Raw genomic sequence first — 21,867 nt, forward strand, 5'->3', positions numbered from 1 at the left:
TTTAAGTTCTTGTTGGGGATTTGTTCGGGTTAGGGGGTGCCACATTGTAAAACTACCTAACCCTGTAGCTGTGGCCTTAACCCCACTCTAATGGTACCACAGCAGTGGTCTGTATCTGTACTTGGATATCAGTAAGTGCAGGTACATACTTAGATACTCGTTTGTATACCACACTCAAATGCTATCGTCCCATCCTACCTGCCTACCTCCTAACCTCCTTACCCAAGATATCAAAGTTCTAGACCCCATGCCTCCTTTTTATCTCAAATCAATTTTTGTTTTCGAATGATTAGTTATTGTAACCCCGGTTACATCAGGCAAATATTTAGCTCAAGATTTACAAATTTACTAGGACATGCTACCAGTCTCGAGTCAGCAGATGTTGGATGTGGAGGGACGTGGAGACTTGACTGATTCTGAGTTGGTTGTTGGTCAAACTGGCACATCGAAGTTAAACACTACCACAGGTAACCAAAACGATTACGAAAGCAAAACGAGAACCCTTGGGCCATTATCGTGTCTTCGCTTTAAAAGAGTGCTGGAACGTTGGAACGTGGCCTGCCTGCATGGGTACGCATGCCCAGATGTCCCCACACCATGCATTTCCGAGTCCTCATCGCAGATAGCAGGATGGCTTTTGCTTAAACAAAATACAGGGTTAAAGAGATCTCCAAACCCGCTCTCGATGCGTGTCATCGGAACTACTATGTATCACACAGGCTTCAACATGCAGAAAGACGGTAATATGATGCAATATCATAGAAGGTTGTTACTCCTTCGAAATTAAGACAATACGATAACCAATCAGTGTGTAGACATTTCCCCTATTAGTCAGTGTGCTTCTAAAGATCCTCGCAAAATTCATACGATGTGACGCAAATACAGATCAATGGCGTTCGTAGCCTCGCTTTTTAAATCCTACTCTGGGAAATGAGAGTCGTCCTCGGAACAATCAACAATCAAGATAATATGCAAGTTATCGATGATAGATGGATACGTTACTAACTCTCATGCAAGTACATATACTTGGGTCAGGAAACCCCCCTGTTTGTGGAGGTCTACATAGTGGATATTGGACCGCTGGAATGGTACGGCAGGCAAACTACCGCTAAGCCATTCAGACGCACCCTTGGGCTGCTTGGGTGGTTCCTGGTATGTATCACGGAATAGGATTCGTGGGGACACTACTCGCTAAGCCTGCATTAGACTAAAGTCGAATGACGACTAGCCACCAAATTGAATACATAAATAAAATATTTCAAGAGCTAAAAATTATAGGCAAGACCACGAGGTTCTTTTAGTCTTAGTCGTTGAATCTAATCTGTCCTCGGGAAGTCAATGGCGAAGAAGGTTTCTTAGTTGCTCGTCAGACCTAGACCTATGTAGGAATAAGACAATACATGTCTTGACTATTAACGAGGAAGGCAAAGATAAATCGACAAACCCCAACTTTGCGGGCTGGGTCTCTGGGTCTCTGGGTCCCTGTGGAGAAGGGGTCTCATAAGAGACTAATCTATGATAGGCATAGCCGCATATACCATAGAATATGGTTGAGAAATAGTGGGCCAAAAGATGTTTCGATGGCAAATCATAGTAAAACAAATGAATGCTTTGTAAATGTCTCCTTTCTAGTCTTTACAGGTATGTACATATTTGTCTACTTGCTGGCGAGGTTGTAGTAACCCTAAAAGATACAATTTTTATTAGTATTGGTGTAATTTAATGCATAACAGTTGCGGTGGCACTGCAGCAAAGCTGCATGACTACGGCATGGGGGGGAAGGGGGGGTGCTCTAGGCCGGTGTTTTCTAAGTTATTGTCCACTATGTAGGTACATGTAAGTCCAGCCATTGGCCCGGAAATGGGGAACAACGACCCTCTATCTTAACGATCCCGCCAAAATTTTCCATAGCCGCAGTTCAACATTTGGGAAAGCTCTACTCTTTCGACTGTTACACTTGGCATCCTTCCCGCATGAGAAAGAAGTTACCCATGTACGTACCTACATAGTACATGTAAACTAACCCTACCCTCTTCGTACTTTGTACATTTTCAGGCCTGTCTTTTCCCAGGCAAACTTTTTGTCAAAAGTGATCGCCAGCCATACGACGGCGACGCTTCATAATCTCCATACTAAAAACCTAATTACTCAATCGATCAGTAATTCATTGATCCATCCATCAGTAATTCCTACCTCCTCCTTCCTCCCTCTCATCTTCCTCTGAAACTTGCCGGCTACACTGCTTCCAGTTGAGCTTGGCATACGCTCTTTTCCACCTCGAATCCTCGCTGTATTACTTGATCGTAGAGGGGAGAGCTTGTTAGACACGAACAAAGTGTCTACCCACGATTACCTATACGTCCCCTCCTAGCCGACGTAAGATCAAACAAGCAGAACCCATTAGAGTGTTGACATTGTAGTCTTTTAAACTCGTCTTGTTTGCAGCCTATCTTTAATCCTATTTGCCCAACTATTTCGACCTTACCACCCAAAATGCGTCCAGAAGTCGAGCAGGAGCTCGCTCACACCTTACTAGTTGAGCTTCTTGCCTACCAGTTTGCCTCCCCCGTGAGATGGATCGAAACTCAAGATGTCTTCCTCGGCGAGAAAACGGCCGAGCGGATCGTCGAAGTTGGGCCAGCGGATACCTTAGGTGTTATGGCAAAGAGGACAATCGCATCCAAGTATGAAGCTTTCGATGCTGCCAAATCCATTCAACGACAAATCCTCTGCTATAATAAAGACGCAAAAGAGATTTACTACGATGTAGATCCGATTGAGGAGGAACCAGAGCCTGCTGCTGCTACTGCGCCAGTGGCATCATCAAGCTCTGCGCCAGCACCTGCCGCCGCCGCCGCCTCGGTTGCTGCCGCTCCCGCACCTAGCGCAGGTCCCGCCGCATCTATAGACGATGCTCCAATATCTGCCCTTGAGATAGTTAGAGCATTGATTGCGCAAAAGTTGAAGAAGCCATTCCTAGAAGTACCTCTAAGCAAGGCCATCAAAGATTTAGTCGGAGGTCCGTATATGCTACGACAAGTATAGGGTTCAAGAGCTAACCAGAGTGCAGGAAAATCTACACTCCAGAACGAAATCGTTGGAGACTTAGGAAAAGAATTTGGATCAACTCCCGAAAAACCAGAAGATACCCCTATAGATGAGTTATCGGGATTAATGCAGGCTACCTTCAATGGTCAGCTTGGAAAGCAGTCCCAGTCACTTATTGCCCGCCTGATTTCTTCTAAGATGCCGGGTGGGTTTAATATGACAAGTGCACGCAAGTATCTGGAGACAAGATGGGGCCTCGGTCCTGGCAGACAAGATGGTGCCCTTATACTAGCCCTTACTATGGAGCCAGCAGCACGTCTGGGCTCTGAAAACGATGCCAAAGCATATCTAGACGACGTTACACAGAAATATGCTACAAACGCTGGTATTAGTTTGTCTACAGCCGTTGCCGCTGGCCCGGCATCTGGTGGCTCTGGCGGCATGATGATGGATCCTGCTGCCATTGACGCGCTCACCAAAGATCAGCGAGCTTTGTTCAAGCAACAGTTAGAGTTACTCGCGAGATACCTGAAAATGGACCTTCGAGCAGGTGATAAGGCTGCACAGACCTCACAAGAATCGCAACAGGTGCTACAGGCGCAGCTGGACCTTTGGAGTGCTGAACATGGCGATTTCTATGCGGCGGGTATCGAGCCCGTTTTTAGTCCCCTTAAAGCACGTACTTACGATTCTTCCTGGAACTGGGCGCGTCAAGACGCTCTCAGCATGTTTTATGATGTTATTTTCGGCCGGTTGCAAGTTGTTGACAGAGAAATTGTGAGCCAATGCATCCGCATCATGAGCAAGTCAAATCCCCTGTTACTCGAGTTCATGCAGTACCACATCGACAACTGCCCGACAGAACGTGGGGAGACTTATAAGCTTGCCAAGGAGCTTGGGCAACAACTCATCGAAAATTGCAAAGAAGTCTTGAATGTCCCGCCAGCTTATAAGGATGTAGCCGTACCAACCGGTCCCCACACGTCCATCGACGCTCGCGGAAATCTCAATTACGAAGAGGTTCCTCGACAGAGTTGCCGCAAGCTCGAACACTATGTCCAACAAATGGCAGAAGGTGGTAAGATCTCCGAGTACGGCAATCGGACTAAAGTGCAAAATGACCTTGGGCGTCTTGTGAAGCTCATCAAAGAGCAGCACAAAATGTCGAAGACCGCGAAGCTTGAATTCAAGAACCTCTATGGCAACGTTCTCCGCTCGCTCGCGATGAATGAGAGCCAGATCTTACCTAAGGACACCGGAAAAGCAAATGGGTTGCTCAAAAAGGCCGCCTTGAAAGCCAATGGCCAAAACGGCAAGGGCAAGATGGAAACTATTCCGTTCTTACATTTAAAGCGTCACAACTTGCACGGATGGGAATATAGCAAACGACTGACTGGCATCTACCTAGACTGCCTCGAGGAAGCTGCTAAATCTGGCGTTACTTACCAGGACAAATATGTTCTCATGACTGGAGCAGGTGCCGGCTCGATTGGTGCTGAAGTCCTACAGGGGCTTATCAGCGGAGGTGCCAGAGTCATTGTAACAACCAGTCGATTTTCGCGACAAGTGACCGAGTATTACCAGGCAATGTACGCCAGGTATGGCGCTCGTGGGTCTCAACTGGTTGTTGTCCCGTTCAATCAAGGCAGCAAGCAGGATGTAGAAGCACTTGTCAACTATATCTACGATGCTAAGAGCGGGCTCGGATGGGATCTCGATTACATCGTCCCATTCGCTGCGATATCTGAGAATGGCCGCCAAATCGATGGCATTGATTCTAAGTCTGAACTTGCTCACCGTATCATGTTGACAAACCTCATCCGGCTCCTGGGTTGTGTCAAGACGCAGAAATCCGAGCGTGGCTTTGAAACTCGACCCGCCCAAGTCGTGATCCCTCTGTCTCCCAATCACGGTACATTTGGCAGCGACGGTCTCTATTCAGAGTCTAAACTCGGCCTTGAGACTCTTTTCAACCGCTGGCACTCGGAAGATTGGGCCAACTATCTCACTATTTGCGGCGCCGTCATTGGTTGGACCCGTGGTACGGGTCTTATGTCTGGCAACAATATCGTGGCCGAAGGCGTCGAGCAGTTCGGTGTACGCACATTCTCTCAGCAAGAGATGGCATTTAACCTTCTCGGTCTCATGTCTCCTGACATTGTAGACTTGTGTCAAATTGAACCCGTATTCGCAGATCTGAATGGCGGCCTCCAGTTTATTCCCAACCTAAATGATACCATGACTCGGTTGCGTAAGGATATTATGGAAACGAGTGAAGTTCGCCGAGCGGTCACTAAAGAGACATCTATTGAGAATAAGATCGTAAACGGCGAGAACTCGGAAGCGCTATACAAGAAGAAGATTATCGAACCGCGTGCCAATATCAAATTCGATTTCCCGCCACTTCCGAACTGGGAGAAAGAAATTCAACCTTTCAACGACGGCTTGAAGGGTATGGTAGACTTAGAGAAGGTCGTTGTCGTCACTGGATTTTCTGAAATAGGTCCCTGGGGTAACTCTAGAACACGTTGGGAGATGGAAGCCTATGGCGAGTTCTCACTTGAGGGCTGCGTCGAGATGGCGTGGATTATGGGCTTGATCAAGAACCACAACGGCCCCATCAAAGGTCAGCCCTATTCCGGTTGGGTTGACGCCAAGACCGGCGAGCCAGTCGAAGACAAGGATGTTAAGCAGAAGTACGAGAAGTATATTTTCGAACACTCCGGCATACGTCTTATTGAGCCAGAGCTCTTCGATGGGTATGATCCCAATAAGAAGATGATGCTACACGAAATCCAGCTCGAAGAAGATCTAGAACCGTTCGAGGGATCTAAAGAGACAGCTGAGGAATTCAAGAGGCAACATGGCGAAAAGTGCGAGATTTTTGAGATTACAGAGACTGGCGAATACACCATTCGCCTCAGGAAGGGTGCTACCCTCTGGATTCCAAAGGCTCTCAAATTCGACCGCCTCGTTGCCGGACAGATTCCCACAGGTTGGGATGCCAAGAAATATGGTGTGCCTGACGACATTATCTCCCAAGTCGATCGTGTGACATTATTTGTGCTTGTCTCTGTCGCCGAAGCGCTCCTCGCCTCAGGTATTACTGACCCGTACGAGTTCTACAAGTATGTCCACGTATCTGAAGTCGGCAACTGCGTTGGTTCAGGTCAAGGTGGTATAAACGCTCTTAATGGGATATATACCAAGCGAAAGATGGACCATGACATCCAGAAGGATATTTTACAGGAGTCATTCATCAACACGATGTCTGCCTGGGTCAACATGCTTCTGTTATCTTCCTCCGGCCCTATCAAGACCCCTGTTGGAGCCTGTGCTACAGCAGTCGAATCAGTTGATGTTGGTTACGAAGCCATCATGGAGGGCAAAGCACGCATCTGCTTGGTTGGTGGTTTTGACGACTTTGGCGAAGAAGGTTCGTATGAGTTTGCCAACATGAAGGCAACGAGCAACAGCGCTGAGGAGTTCGCCCACGGGCGCACACCACAGGAAATGTCGCGCCCGACCACCACCACCAGAAGTGGCTTTATGGAATCTCAGGGTTGCGGTATCCAAATCATTATGACAGCCAAATTAGCACTTGATATGGGTGTACCGATCTATGGTATCCTTGCTCTTACCACCACTGCAAGCGACAAGATAGGACGTTCTGTCCCAGCCCCTGGACAAGGTTTATTGACCACTGCTCGGGAGGCTCCTAGCAAGTTCCCATCTCCTCTATTAGACCTAAAGTACCGTCGTCGGCAGATTGAGCTTCGCAAGAAGCAGGTTCGCAATTGGAAAGAGTCTGAGCTAGAATATCTATATGAAGAGGCAGCAGCTATGCGGGCTCAAGGTCACGAATTCGACGAGAAAGAGTACACTCAGGCTCGCGCCGTTCATATTGAGAAAGAAGCAGAGAGACAAGAGAAGGAGGCCTTGCGAAGTCTCGGAAATAATTTCTGGAAGCAAGATCCTACAATCGCCCCTCTTCGTGGCGCCCTTGCTACTTGGGGTCTGACGATAGATGATCTGGATGTGGCATCCTTCCACGGTACATCAACCAAAGCCAATGACAAGAACGAGTCGTCAGTTATCTGCCAACAATTGCGCCACCTCGGTCGAAAGAAGGGAAATGCCGTTCTGGGTATTTTCCAAAAGTACCTTACTGGCCATCCCAAGGGTCCTGCTGGAGCCTGGATGTTCAACGGTTGCTTGCAAGTTCTCAACAGTGGTTTAGTTCCTGGCAATCGTAATGCCGACAACGTCGATAAAGACATGGAGAAATTCGACCTAATCGTCTACCCCAGCCGAAGCCTCCAGACCGATGGTGTAAAGGCCTTCTCGCTCACTTCTTTCGGCTTTGGTCAGAAGGGTGCACAGGCGATCGGTGTTCATCCAAGGTACCTATATGCGGCCCTAGACAAGGACACATATGCCGAGTATTCCGCGAAGGTGATTGCTCGTCAAAAGAAAGCCTACCGCTATATGCACAACGGTATCGTCAACAATGCCATCTTCCAAGCCAAGGACCACGCACCGTACACCGAGGAGCAGCTCTCCTCTGTCCTCCTAAATCCCGATGCCAGAGTCTCAGAGAACGGCAAGACTGCCGAGCTTATCTTCCCTGCCGACTTTGCCCAGCGGGCTGCTAAGCCCCATAATATAAAGGCGAGGAGCACGAAGGAAATGGTGGAAAGCCTGGCCCAGAGTCTTCAGACAGGAAAGAACAATAAGGTCGGTGTTGATGTAGAAGACATCGCGGCTGTTAACATCGAAAACCCCACTTTCATCGAGCGTAACTTCACGGACAAGGAGATTGCATATTGCCAAAAGACGCCAAGTCCACAGAGCTCCTTTGCCGGGCGCTGGAGCGCCAAGGAGGCAGTCTTTAAGAGTCTAGGCGTCCAGAGTAGGGGCGCAGGAGCTCCCCTAAAGGATATTGAGGTTCTCCCTAACGAAGCCGGTGCTCCCATCGTTTCCGTAAGTAAACCACGCATGGTTCCCATAAATACCAGCTCGCTAATTGATTATAGCTTCACGGTGATGCCCAAGATGCTGCCAAGAAGGCAGGTGTCAAGGAGATCAGTGTCTCCATCTCGCACTCGGAAACGCAATCCATAGCCATTGCCGTTGCCACCTTTTAAACCCGTTCTTCTATCGGGGTTGTTTTCTGTAATGACTGGTATGGCATGGTGTTCGCGTATTGGAGCATGTTCTTTGGTTCATGATGTATATTCTCTGTAGAAAAACTTCGGAGGGAGTGCTGCGAATTCGGAATGCAGTTGGGGAGGCGACACAAAAGGTAGAAATATCGAAAGTTCTATCAATTACATCTCGGGTAAAGATAGGCCGGGCAAAAAAAATAATATTACAGTTCATCATATTAGACTCATCTAAGCCAGAGATGACGCGCATACAAGTAGGGTATATGTAGAATTCCAAAGACCTTGTCAGTTTATGCAGGTACCTGTCTTCGTCGGCCTTGAAGCTTGCATTAGGTAGGGTAAGCCTTCTGGGGCATATGTATAACATGTGAAAGCATCACGGCGGTACTTGATGGGTCACATCTAACTTAGCGACTGATGTGGATACATGCAGGCATTACGCCGATGGATCGTTCCATGTCCATGGTAGCCCTAGATGCTCATCCCCAGATCTAGTCTCGTTTCATCTATGCACATATGTATGTATGTAGACCTCATTCATCCCACCCACACTACGACCACGTGCCTCGTCCCATCACGGCAGGGCAGGGCAGGGCCTAGTTTAGTCACCGGGGTAGTAGGGCTGTAAGAGTATGTAGTGTATGTATATATACCGGAACTTACCTAGTCCTAAAAAGTCAACGTGGTATTCACATGCTTTCCACGCGGCATCCAACCAACCCCATAAGCCAACCGCCTTTTGACAGGGGTTAGGTTGAGCATAAGCTTTCCTTAGCCCCGGGGTAGCTGTAGCTTACGTCAAGCTAAGAAATTTGTTGAGGCTTGAATTACGTATTGCTGAAAAGGCTTCCTGGAAGCGATTCTTGATGATAAGTCTCTTTAAGGGAATCGGGTTAGCTGTTATCTGCCAGCAGTAGGCTTTATCTTTATAGGCTATACCTAGTTAAATAGTTTTTATATGAAGATTCCTTATTAATTTAGGTTATCTATATACTATTTACTAGTAATACTAAAGAAGACTTTAAAGTTATAAGTCCACCTATATAAGTGTGGTTCCTAGCTAGTTTCTGGTTCTCTTAATACCTGGTCTCTCACTTGTTAGTGACTATTAATCTACGAGAACGTATATATCTCATCCACTTATATCCTCTAAAAGTCTTATATCGCTATGACGGCCAATACTGTATTAGATCACACTTAATTAACTCAGAAAAGTGTAAAAATAATGATTTTGTCTAGGCTTGAATTAGGGACCTTCTATGTTTGAGACTTAATACTAAGTTGTTAGGTAGATGTCCTATGAGAGTATGCGAGTTTCGAGCTTCGTGAATATCCACCTAGGTGATGGTTTACTTATATGACTAGCTACCTAGGTAGACGAGGAGACTTGAAAAAGATACTTGCTGCGTAATATTTTTATTATTATAATACTATCCAAACCTACCAGCTATTTTCTAGTTTCGTTTGTTTTAGACAAAGGAATATCTCTAGTCTCTCTCTTTCTCATAGTGCTAGAAGACCACAGGGTTCCGATTTCTCCATCAAGTAACTGAAACTTGTGACAGGCCGGTAGATGTTTAGTATAATACCCCATTAGGAAGGCTTTTTTTTTATTTGATTCTATGAGAATTTTTACAATTGCATAGTTAAGGATTAAAAGGTAGCATCTTAATATTTTATATGATAGAATGGCACTATCAAACTCGAACAAGTGTATGAATAGCCTACCAGCTTCTACTTTATAATTATAATTAACATGGTTAATAACTTAGGAGGTATAAATTTCTAGCTAGTCCTTTTAGTGCCCCTTAGGATGTTAACAATTTCACAATCACATGCAGTCAGTAAATACTCTTCTTGCGAACTAGAGCTTGTAGGCTTTCAAAATATGTACAACTGACATGACAGACCCTTCGTAGTAGACGTACCTAAGTACCTAGTCCAAGTCGTGTCCTAGCAACAGGGTGGAGAGTCTTTATCAACTCAATCACAAAGTTTTCTCTCCCTATTTGCCTAAGGTACCTAAGTCATGAAAGTATTGTCAATTGGCATGTCCAACTTCCGTCATGAGTTGGATATAGATCAGCTGGCAAAAGTTTTCTACGTCTCCTCGCAACGCAACCGCCATTCGGAACTTGGGAATCCTGCCCAAACACTATTCTATCAACTCGATTTTATTTCAATCGCGTCCCAATACCTTCTATTTAAGCACGATTGACTTTCAATCTATTCTGACGCCGACCTTTCTTTCACTTCCACCTTCCATTCCAATCTTTGACGCCTGCGACCTTCAAGATGAGTCAATCAGACTTTTCATACACCGACAACACAGAGTTGTGCTACACCTGTCTTGACACTTACCCTCCTGACTTCATGCACGAGGCAGCTTGTTCCCACAAATACTGCAAGGACTGCTTCCAATGCATGTTCATTTCATTTTATGAACGCAAGGAATTTGCCTCTCGTTGCTGCAACACAATTATCGCCTCCGTGTCGTACATGGCCTCAAAAATCAGCGAAAGCTTTTACTTGGAGCTTGTTGCAAGACAAGCGGAAAAGAATAGACCTGACCGGACTATGCATAGCAACACAAATGCCGTCGCCCCTATCTCCAATTATCACATTTGCAACAAGTGTTTAAAGGGTGGCAACAAGGCCAAACCCTCCTTGGATGATGGTCTACAAGAGCCGGTCAAGAAGCAAGGCCGAAAGAGCTACTGTAAATGCCTCACATTTCTGGGGGAGGGCTACGTCAGCGACAGCGACGACGACAATATAACGTAAGTTTTTATTTCTTTTTTTTTGATCCTGTTTGTATCATTCCATATTACTAGATTAGCAAATAACTAATATCATTGTCTTTAAAGTTGCTACTGCAGACCATATCCCTGCCATAAGTGCGGAGAATCGGTAGATTATTGCTACTCGGGCTATTACGCAGGCCCTGAGGCTCTGATTGCCAACGTCTCCGGTGGCGAGACAGTTTATATGACTCCGATGTATAGAGGCGGCAAGGAGGAAGAAGATGTGTTGGCTGAGGAAGCAACAGATTAGGCAGTCAGGAGAAGTGGAATAAGGATAGTTCTAGGGCGGAAACAGCTGGTTAAAGGGGTCTCGTTTCACAGAATCTACCTTGTAATCCAACTACTCCAATCGCTCCAAATTCTGGAACGATATTAGCTTCATATTACTATACAATAAATTGTCTCCCATACCCCCCCTTTATTTTCTTTCATTTCTAGAGATGTGATTATATATGTGTTTTGCTTGATTATTATCATTATTACATGAAAAGTATCCCTCCACGTGACTTTCTACTAGGTATAGACTAAAAATATATAGACATTATTTCTGGTTATCGTCAAGTCCCTAAACGAGAATCTCCTTTAAGGAAACCCAAGATCTAAGAAACACAAGATTAACAGATAGCACACCATTTATGACATTGAACTATTTGTGTCTTATGTAGGTTCGTACATAGGGCTTTGTACATTCGTATTATTAGGTGTGTAATATGTTTAGGTTGATATGCAATAAGACAAATTGTAATCTCGCGACTTGTTTATTTCAATATCTTTGGGGGAGGGGAGGGACCTGATCTAACATATTGGACATAACATGTCTAGATTCCTTTAGCATCATAAACACTATTGTAGATACGAGCCCCTTATTCCAAGATATATTCTAATAACAAATAGTACCCGTCCCTAATACGTTCTTGGTTGTTTGTGTTATTTCGGTTCCTATTTCCTCGGATCGACCTCGGATATAATTCAGGAAGCAGTAGTGTTTGATTTAGGTTTGCTGTATGTCTTTTGTTATCGAGATATATTTCGAAGGAGAAAACTAGTGACACAGTAGAATTGGATGTAGGAAGAGTAGAAACCTCGGGGTAAACATTGTTAGCTTATTCTTAAGCTGTGATATCATAGGTAAACAACCGATATTTCGAAGATACTGTATGTAAATTGTTGAGCAGATGGCAAATACGAACCATGGTTACTTAGGTACCTACTTCTTTACGACATTAGTTTCGTAGTTTGGGAATATGTACCTAAGTACATGAGGCTCTTTAAAAGCTTTGTTGTTTACTAACAACGTAACTCGTACACTGTTCTAGAGGGAAGCGTCGTCCATCACGACTTGGTTAGCCACTAATGCAGTTTGTTTCAACAAAAAGTCTGTCAACTGGCGTCGCTCATCGCAACTGCCATAGCAATTCTTAGAGTACCCCATAATTACCATCTGAGGTTGAAGTTTTTTTTATTTGTGGTACCTAGTGACAGTCTGTGCATGGCGAATGTGTGCTTGCTCTTTAAGTCATTGTTGAAAAGTAAGTGACTGTATGGGACTGTATGGGACTGTAATCATCTGTCAATATCTGTAGGTAACTGTAGATAACTGTATGTGACTGTAGGTTAGTGGAATAGCAGCTGTTGATTGCTACTTATTCACCGAAAAAAGGGGGGCTAACAAATGGCCCCATTCACAGGTTTGTCGCCTCTAACCCTCTAATGGCAGGAACACACTGATAAGACTACTAAACTACGTCCGTGCTCTGCGAGTGACTGTAGAGTTTTCTTTTCCTTAGCGTTGGTTGCCGGTCCTGTTGTATAGCAACCGAAGGACGACAGGAAGGTACGGACCATCTCTACAGCTGAATTCGAGTTCGTACCTTCGTTCCTAATCTTCCTAAGGTAGTAAACGGTGCCTCTAAAATAATTATATAACCCTACACTTCTTCTACCAATCTGAGAATTCACTTCCAACTTTCTTCATCATCAAACTCTTCTTCTACTACCACTACAGTCAGAACAAGAATAACATAACACTTTACCTCTTACCTCTTACCTCTACTACCTCTACTACCTCTTACTTCTTATCCCTTACTACATACCTTGACGCGACATAACCCTTCAATCATCGAAGGTTATATCAATTCATCGTGGTTAATCCAAGGGATCAATCCAACCTCTAGTAAGTCTCTTCCACCTACCCAAAGCTACTTTCCTACCACAACTTTTCTTAGTCAAGTCGCGTCTTGAATGTTTGTTCTATACATCGGATGGTCTCTAACCTTGAATAGAATACTCGTAGTCACGAGTCTGTTAGGTATGACCTCTTCATCCAAACTATTGTCCAACAGTGACTAGACTTGAGCGACATTGAAGACTCATAACACAATACTTTCGCGACAATTAACTAACTCTTTTTATCCAGGGCCTATCTACCGCTCTACATAAATTCATGTAAAGTCTTGCCCCTTTCCCCTACATATCCATCATTACACATCTAACATTACATCACAACTTGCAGCACTCCTCTATAATCCGTCGCTTTTCACGTCTACCCAGAACTACATTGAGAAGCTCTATCAAGATGAGCCAAGGCAACTCTAACTGGCAGGGAGACGAGTGAGTTATAGTACCCTAATAAAAGCCTTTATAGACACAAGAGCTAACATAATATAGTATCTCTGAATTCAATCCCCTTGCTCCTGACAGCTCGTCACCTGGTCAGGCAAACGGCATGGCATTCAACAATGCCAACGCCATGTCTTCTATGACAAACCCAGAAGAAACCGCTTCGGGAATGTCGTCGGCGAGCCCCATGTCGCCAATGCCGACCACGACCTACATCCCCACCATGTCTCATATGGTTCGTGACCCTCAGCCGCCTGCGTCTCCGGCTATGTTTAGGGCAATGACTGGTGCCTCTATGAGCCGGGGACGTTGGACAGGCAACATGAACTTGGCCTTAGCATATGGCTCTCGCCAGACCAGTAAGTAACAATAAAGAGAAGTGGAATGTATGAATATGCTAATTCTTTTCATAGACTACGAGGTTGACACTGGCATTCAACTGGGCTCGCAAGGCCAAGGGATGCTTCACCAATATCAAATTGGTGAGGCCTCAACGTCTACCCCGGTACCCGACCGCAGGGCCTTGCAAGTATCCGCCGCCACCCATCGCCTCAATTCCAGAGCGCCAATGCCACAGCGTCAATCAGGCATGGTCAATTATTCCTTTGGAAGCGGCTCGGCCCCTGGTTCATCTGGTCCAGAGCGGGACTCTGCTCGTAAGGTCACGAAGAGACAGGGCAAGAGGGTAGCACGGAGCGACAAGGAGGGAGACATGTCAATGTCCGACTCGTCCACCTTACAGTGGAGGCCAGGCATGCGGCAGACGAAGATCCTGGACTCGTGGTCTGAGGAGAGAAAGGAGCAGACTCGTATCAGAAACGAGTTAATCTCCAAGTGCAAGGCTGATCACACCAGAGATCAGAACAGGGTCTCGGCTCGTAAGAGTCGCCAGAAGAAGGAGGACGCCCTGCAAGATGCTAGAAGTAATGTGCAGAAGCTCCAAGAGCAGAACATGGCACTGGCTCAGCAGGCCCAGGAACTCAATACCAGAATCAACATCTACGAGATGGATATTGAGAACCGTGGCCAGAGCATTGCTATGCTAGCCAGTGACAATGCGGCTCTCCAGGCTCGAATTACGCAACTGGAGATGCAAATCTTGCAGGGCGGACAAAGTGTGCAGGGATTCCAGACAGAAGAGACACCTGCACAGGAGCTTACCCCGGTTCTGCCTCCTTACTCAAGCCAGGTCCAGAGCCAACTTCATGGTTCTATGTTCAGACAGAACCCTGGACCTGCCTCTGCTCACACCCAGGGCCATACTCAAGATCAGCTACAGGCTCAGGTCTCTCCGTCCGCCCAGGAAGGCTCGTCAGCTCGAGAGTCCTCTCTAAGTCGAGAGATAGCTCAAATCCGAGCTGTAAACCTCAACGACGAGCATGAAGCTCCCTCTGAACTATCCCCGATGAACACAGCTCAGGGCTCAGCTGAACTGGGTGGCCAGGATGATGTCGGCGACATGTCTCTCTATGACTATGAGGGATACTTTAACAGTGGCGGACAGGCATGAATGCTACCTAGTCTAGTCATTGATATCGACTAGACGGCGAGAGGAGGAGTTTTCCTTGGGTTATTTCGGGAACTTGCCGCATTTCTGGCATTCCCTTGTCTTTCTTCTTTTCTTATGTTCAGGGTTTCTTATGTTTAGGATTTCTTATGTTCAGGAGTTGGTGGATAACGGTAAATGGTTTATGATACCCTGTGATACCCTAATGAATGGATGAACTTATGAGGGGAGTTCATGAGGCGTTTAAGGGTAGGGGAGGCCTAGATGATGAAAGACCGATGCCTTCTTGTTACAAGGCCTAAGCAGTCGATTCTGGAGACTTGCTATTATTGTATTTTGTTTCTTTTCATTAGATTTCGATTCTTTCATCAAGAAAACATAAAACCCCACTCATGGTTGATATTGAGGAATTGTGATGGTGTGTGTTTTAGTATATTGTAGCTTTGTTCAATCGTGGTTCTCCTGTTATTGTCTTGGACTAATATGCCCGCCGATTAGAAGATGGCGTGCTTGATGTCCTAGTGATGATTAGTCTCTTGGAAAAGATTCTGTCATGCGATATAGAAATATGAATCTTTGAGAGACTTTGCTCGTATTAGTGAAGACAAGACTTCTTTCTGTGTGATGATCGTCCGGCAGAGTGTTATGAATCTAACCCCCTTTCTTGTTAGAAATAGATGAGATAACTTTCTCTAAGGGCTAAAAAGAGATACTTAGATAGGTTTGTGAAAAGGGGAATTGACTGTGTCTGGAGATTCGATAGGAGAAGCCAAGAAAGGTAGAATGATGAAAGAAATGTAGGAAATAATCTCTTGGGTTGGGGGATGGAAGGCATGAATAAATACCTACTCCAAAGACGTGCAATATGGCCTGACGAATCTACAATAACATTCATTGGGAATGGAGTCTGATGAGTAGTATGGATGATGTGTAGGTAGCTAATGATCTGGAATTAAAGCTAAAAAGAAGTGCTAAATGTGCATCATGATATTGGTTATATATATAAACTACTGTTAGTGGTACAAGTCGGATAGTATGAATAGTTACAAGTGGGTTATCCATGACTTTTGCAAGAACGATGGGTTAAATGCACTTAAATAGATCAGAATTACATCGGATTTGGCAATGGAATAACAATATCTATTGGCGGATAGTTGCAGATATGTGCGTATGAGTGCCTTTTTTGCGTGTAGATAGTTAAGATGTGTGATGTTGACGGGATGTTGACGGGATGTTGACGGGATGCTCATGACTACCTAGACTGCTTACCCCTATTTCCCGCTTATGTAACCAACTTATCCTCTCCTTATTATTGGTAAACACCAGCGCAATCAGACTGACCCGTTGCATAAATCAACAAACATTAGGTATGCAAAGAACAATCACGGTTTATTTAGTCTTGTTAGTTACCCTTTTACATTGTCATCATCCCATGACGCATTTCAAGAATTAAAGCAAGACTGGTCATTGATGTAAGATAGGTAGAGGTAGGTACCTTACATGTCTATTGGAAATGCAATTTCATGACATATGTACCTGACAAAGAGTACACGCACAACTATCGACCATAAGGCTTTTCGAGATACCTGTCACCGGGATATCTACCCCGGAATACTGAATTTCGAATTTGGGTACTAATGCATTTCCCGCGAAAATGATCTATTACAAGATACAAGATACAAGATACAGATTTGACACTTCCGAAGAGGTCTCCGCGATTGGCCGTTACAACATCTGTTGTAATCCTCGTGTTACAAGCCGTCGGGAATTTCCCACGGTCGGGACCTTATTGATTTTCTTTGTACAACGCAGCCAACCGCCAACCGCCAGCCTGCCTCTTGTACAACTCAAAAGACCCAGCCCGACCGGCCGACCAAGGTGGGAATAGGGAATAGGGAATATGGCGGTGAACACCTTGCTGGAGACTTGATATGTAGTGCACCTAGGTGGGCAAGTGGGAATTTTCACCTTGTATCGCGAAGTGGACCTAGAAGAGGTGGGAACAGCTTCGTTGCTCCGCTAGGAACTCCAACTCCATCTCTTGGGGAGGTCAATAACCACCTAGGTAAACAGACTTCTCCTTTGCTTCTGATATCTTACTTATAATACTAATACCATTAGAGTCAGTGTATAAAAATGGCCTTCCTCATTAGTCTAATATACAGGAATCTTAGGCATCACTTAAGTGCATCAGAGCTCTTGGTGTTATATTTCAATAATATTTCATATTAACGTTGAATATTCAAGACTGCAAACTCTAAGTCTTAGTCCTAATTGTATGGGCAGTACCACTACCACATAACATTAAACAATCCGGGGCAGTACTACTACTCCGTGGTGTACATTATAAAGTATTAGTATAGGAAATTGCCTGGCCGGCAGTCGGTATGTCCCCCGTAAATGTGTACAGGCGAACTCAAAACGTACTTTCAAACTCCAAGTTCCCCATCTCCCATCTCTGATCTCTCTCTGAGGCTTCAAGTTCCGAATAAAATAAAAATAAAAACTCCTAATCGCAAATCATGACTTCCGTACGGTTTCGTACTCGTACTCTCGTGACAATCTTAAAACGTTAACCCAAACTCCCGCCTATATCTCATGGGGTAAATAAAACATTTATCGTAATATATAGGTATATATATAGTACAAGCTAGATCACAGGGGTGTTGTGTGTTCAACCGTCGCGGATATATTTTCGGTGACGATGATCTTCGATGACGATCTCGTGGTCTGGACTCCGTCGTCGTGGGGGTTCATACCGCCTGGGTGCTTCTATGTAACGGAACGAGTCTTGCTGGGGTTGCTCGTACTCGACGTGGTGTACGTGATAAGGCACGGGTACGCGAACGGGCACCATGCGTTCCCGTTCGATGTAGACCTCGCGATCTCGGCCGTGTCTACTGTGGCCGCTGCCGCTGCTGCGCGACGATGATTTAGAGCTTCGCGACGAGCTCTTGGAACTCCTCGAAGTCCTGGACCTGCCGGATCTGCTAGATTGATCTGGGTCTACGTCTACTGCGATGACCTCAATCCCGACGTCCGGCTCGGGTTCACGTACAGGCTCAGGCTCAGGCTGAGGATAGTAATGTACAGGTTCAGGTTGAGGATAGTAGTGTACAGGTGCAGGTGGAGGAGGCGGCGGCGGTAGAGGTTCGACGATTACCGGTGGCGGCGTATACCTGGGCTCTGGGAGAGCTGGAGCGGGTGACGGACAGTGTACAAACTCGGGCTCGGGCTCAGGGGGAGGGACAATGGTGGTAACGCGAGTGCGAACGGTTTTGCTACCATTGGTGGGAGGTTCTAAGTAAAGAACCTTCTTATACTTGTGATAACGCTTCTCGCGGGGAGCTGCGTAGTAGGTAGCCATGTTAGACTTATTGATATATATATGGCAATTGACGATTGATAGTATATTATTGGATATGATAGAGACAAATAGTATATAGAGGATTATCCTCGCAACCAAATGAATAAATGGGAGGTTATGTTGAATTGATAATTATAGGTGGTCGAGAGTGTATGTAAAGGGAGAAAAAGCTAACCTGTTGAAGTGTAGAACCACATGATGGGGATTCGGATCTAGATATGGAAAGCGACGATGGGGGGAGAATAACCGGAATCGCGATGCCGCTTACGTCACGACGTCACGAACTCACGAACGCTGGGGGGACGTCACGGATAGTTCTACGGTTATCTAAACCGGATTTTCGATCGTCTGAAAGGCCGCTACTTCTATCGATAAAGCCGATAAGGCAGTTGGCTGCAGGGCCCAGAACGTTCAGAGCTCTAATACGACAGGGAAGGTCCCGTGTAATTGGGTCTTTTTTCGGCTATGAGGCACCTATGCAGTGGGCAGTGGGCAGTGCGCAAAGTGTGGGGGCAGTGAGTTAAGTGGCTCGGCTGCTTTTGCTGCTGAAAAAGAAAAGCTTGGAAAACGGTAATTCCGTAGGGTTAAAGTACGACTGTAGGACTGTAGTGTAGTAGGTACAACGGTACGACGATATTTGTACAAGCGCCGTATATATGCGAATTTGTGCGACGAGTTCCTTTCTTTTTTTTTTTACCACATTGAATAAACCATAAATAGGTAGATAAGAATAATAATAAGTTCTAGAAGTTATTCCAATAAAATAGGTTTCACCCAACTATCACCTCTTAAAGAGTAGAGAATACACGAAAATTAAAAACGAACCGAAGACAGGAACTGACACAAAGTTAAATATTCGAAAAAAAAAAAAATGATTAAAGACTTCCCATTCTCGGCGCGCGGTTGTGTCAGTAGCGTCGGTAGCGTCAGTAGCACACTAACACGAGCCCAACGCTCATCCTGTGGCGACAGCGTGACCTTGGCTTGCTTGGGCTCCGAAACCTTTGCCACAATCTTGTATTCCCATAACTTGTAAAACCACGGTCAAGTAGGGTCAGGTAGGGTCAGGATGTATGTAAAATCTCATCAGTCTTGCAGTCTTGCAGTCTTGCAAGGGGTCTTTTGCAAGGGTGTATCATGGGCTGCATGGTATCATGGGCACGTCTACAATGGCTTACATTGGTTGATATTAACTTGCAGTTTGTGTTAAAGAGTTAAAGGTGTGGTGGGGTTCATCAATCGACCAAAACCTGACCTATCAGCTTCTATATTACTCTACACAACTGCCTTGCTCCTGTTTTCTCGGAATTACCATTTATATCATATCTATCTTTAACTCATATACGACCTTATTCGCTGTCCTATGCGACCTTACACATGTCTTTCTCGGTAGACCCCTTTCAATACTTTCCCTTAACGGAATATCGAACATATGGATGAACGCCAACTTGGCCCTATCATGTAGAGAGGAAAGATCAACAACACACAATATATTTTCGATATAACCTTATTTGTGACATGATCAGGTACACAACAACACACATCCGTGTTTTTTTTTTTTGCCCTGCATGCATAATGCATAATTTTTCTTTTTAGGATATATCAATAGTCCACATTTTGACAGTCGGAACTCTTACGCGTAATTACTCTAGAGAAAATGTGGTAAGTGGCTCCCAAAGTGTATATTAAATCTGATGTTCCTCGTTATGACAGCTAATAATAACAGCTCAAGTCTAGAGATGTGGAGTGGCGATCTTTTTCGTCTTGCCGATTTCTTTGATCGATTGCAGCAACCCGCAGTGGATTGACATACATAGATAGCTTCGGGAATATTCCTACGAGTCTAAAGTTTACGTACAGGTTCCATTGTAAGGCGAACGAGTAATAGCATGGCGATTCCAGATTTCGAGAACAGTGTTTATGGGTATATTCCTCGTAGTGCCTAGTTGATCGGCAAAGGCCGTCCTGGAACTTAGTTCGAGATATTCGTATTCGAGAAACCAGACAAGCAATTGACCGCACTGGGAATCTGACAAGATATCAATAATATGGATGCTAGAATGAATTGGCAAGCCTCACCATGCATGGCGCCTCACGCCAACACGTAAGTGTGAACCCGGGATATGAATGACACTTGAGGCTTTTCCGATATGTAAAATGTACTTTATGCTCACCGAAAAAAAAGTCCTGAAGATCGATTTCAAGGGTACGTATGATGCTATGTTAAAGACAATATATTGGTCGCCCTATTTTATTGATCTTAGATAACGGCTAGGAGGCGAGGGATGAAAGAATGTCGTCAAAAAAAGGTCATATGCAAAGTTGAATAAAGCATGTTTATTAGTTTGTAATAGTTTGTAATATTAACATTTTCTTAACTACCTACTTAGAAAGTATTAGCGTTAACTTATCTAAACAATTGTTGATAGAATCAAGTTAGAGTGATATAGTCTAGTTAAACTACCTATAGTTACTTCAAAATCGTTCAATAAAAATCATACTTACCAACACTTCAAAGACTTTGCAAATCATCTTTCCTTTAGCTCACCCGTAATAATCGTCTAATTCCATTCGTGAAAAAATCAATGTGTGGATCATATTTCCAAAGCTATCCTAAAGGAGCAACAACGCGATTACATATACCTATGTCAAGTTCCAAAGTGTACGTAAATTTACACCAATCAATCTAATTTGAAACATTTTATCTGCTGAGATGACAACAAAATCGCGTGACGTACTATTAATAAGATTATGTCATGCAGTAACGCAAGAACGCAGGTTTTAGACACAAAACGAATTATGGGAAACTCCGAGATCTCCTGTTACACATGTTATACATGTTGTTACACGGGCCGAGTATACAAGTTTTAAATTAACTACAGCCGATTACCTATATGGACCTTTTTTTTTTTTTTATCTTTATCAAGTGTGTAAGAAAAATGTTGTTATAAAATGCAACACATTACTTTTTTTTTTCTTCTTTAGCATATTGCAAGTATAAGCTTAAGCCTATAAACTGTCTAACCTAGGTTAAGGTATAGTTAGTTATACGATTAAACACAACCCACAACCCACAATATTATTATTCGCATATCGATGCAGCAACTTATTTACAATGCGAACCAGCCATACAAAACAAAGTAGGGTTATAAGATATCACACTACCGGTGCAAAGGATCAAGATCTAATGACGTAGCAAATGTAAGCTATGTAGTATTGTCCCCCCCATATCGCAGCTTAGTTTCGCAGTGCCGGGTGCGCTCTGACCGCATCGTCGACGTCTTTCGACAGCATTAGCCGCGAATAGCCCATTTTATTTTTCCCTAGAACCGGGTGGAACGTTCCCGCTTCCCG

At 44.7% G+C, this 21,867-nt stretch overlaps 3 protein-coding genes across 4 annotated transcripts; 2 read left to right on the forward strand and 1 right to left on the reverse strand.

The window, feature by feature from the left end:
• Positions 1-2,493: 2,493 nt before the first annotated feature.
• GL218_06950 (Fatty acid synthase subunit alpha) lies at positions 2,494-8,195 on the forward strand (the record flags this gene model as incomplete). Its single annotated transcript, XM_033583686.1, has 3 exons — positions 2,494-3,019; positions 3,071-8,031; positions 8,085-8,195. 3 exons carry the CDS (start codon positions 2,494-2,496, stop codon positions 8,193-8,195), a joined length of 5,598 nt encoding a protein of 1,865 aa, XP_033432874.1.
• Positions 8,196-13,595: 5,400 nt separating this feature from the next.
• On the forward strand, positions 13,596-15,149 carry GL218_06951 (uncharacterized protein; the record flags this gene model as incomplete). 2 transcript variants are annotated; one of them, XM_033583688.1, is made up of 3 exons in its annotated part: positions 13,596-13,630; positions 13,688-13,998; positions 14,053-15,149. In XM_033583688.1, 3 exons carry the CDS (start codon positions 13,596-13,598, stop codon positions 15,147-15,149), a joined length of 1,443 nt encoding a protein of 480 aa, XP_033432876.1. The 2 variants fall into 2 exon arrangements, with proteins under 2 accessions (XP_033432876.1, XP_033432875.1); XM_033583687.1 differs by lacking the exons at positions 13,596-13,630; positions 13,688-13,998 and having other exon boundaries at positions 14,028-15,149.
• Positions 15,150-17,820: 2,671 nt separating this feature from the next.
• GL218_06952 (uncharacterized protein) lies at positions 17,821-18,513 on the reverse strand (the record flags this gene model as incomplete). Its single annotated transcript, XM_033583689.1, has 1 exon — positions 17,821-18,513. The coding sequence occupies one exon, from the start codon at positions 18,511-18,513 to the stop codon at positions 17,821-17,823; it is 693 nt and encodes a 230-aa protein (XP_033432877.1).
• Between the last annotated feature and the right edge of the window lie 3,354 nt (positions 18,514-21,867).

Source organism: Daldinia childiae, assembly GCF_008694065.1.
Source record: "Daldinia childiae strain JS-1345 chromosome Unknown Scaffold8, whole genome shotgun sequence".
Classification (NCBI taxonomy): domain Eukaryota; kingdom Fungi; phylum Ascomycota; class Sordariomycetes; order Xylariales; family Hypoxylaceae; genus Daldinia; species Daldinia childiae.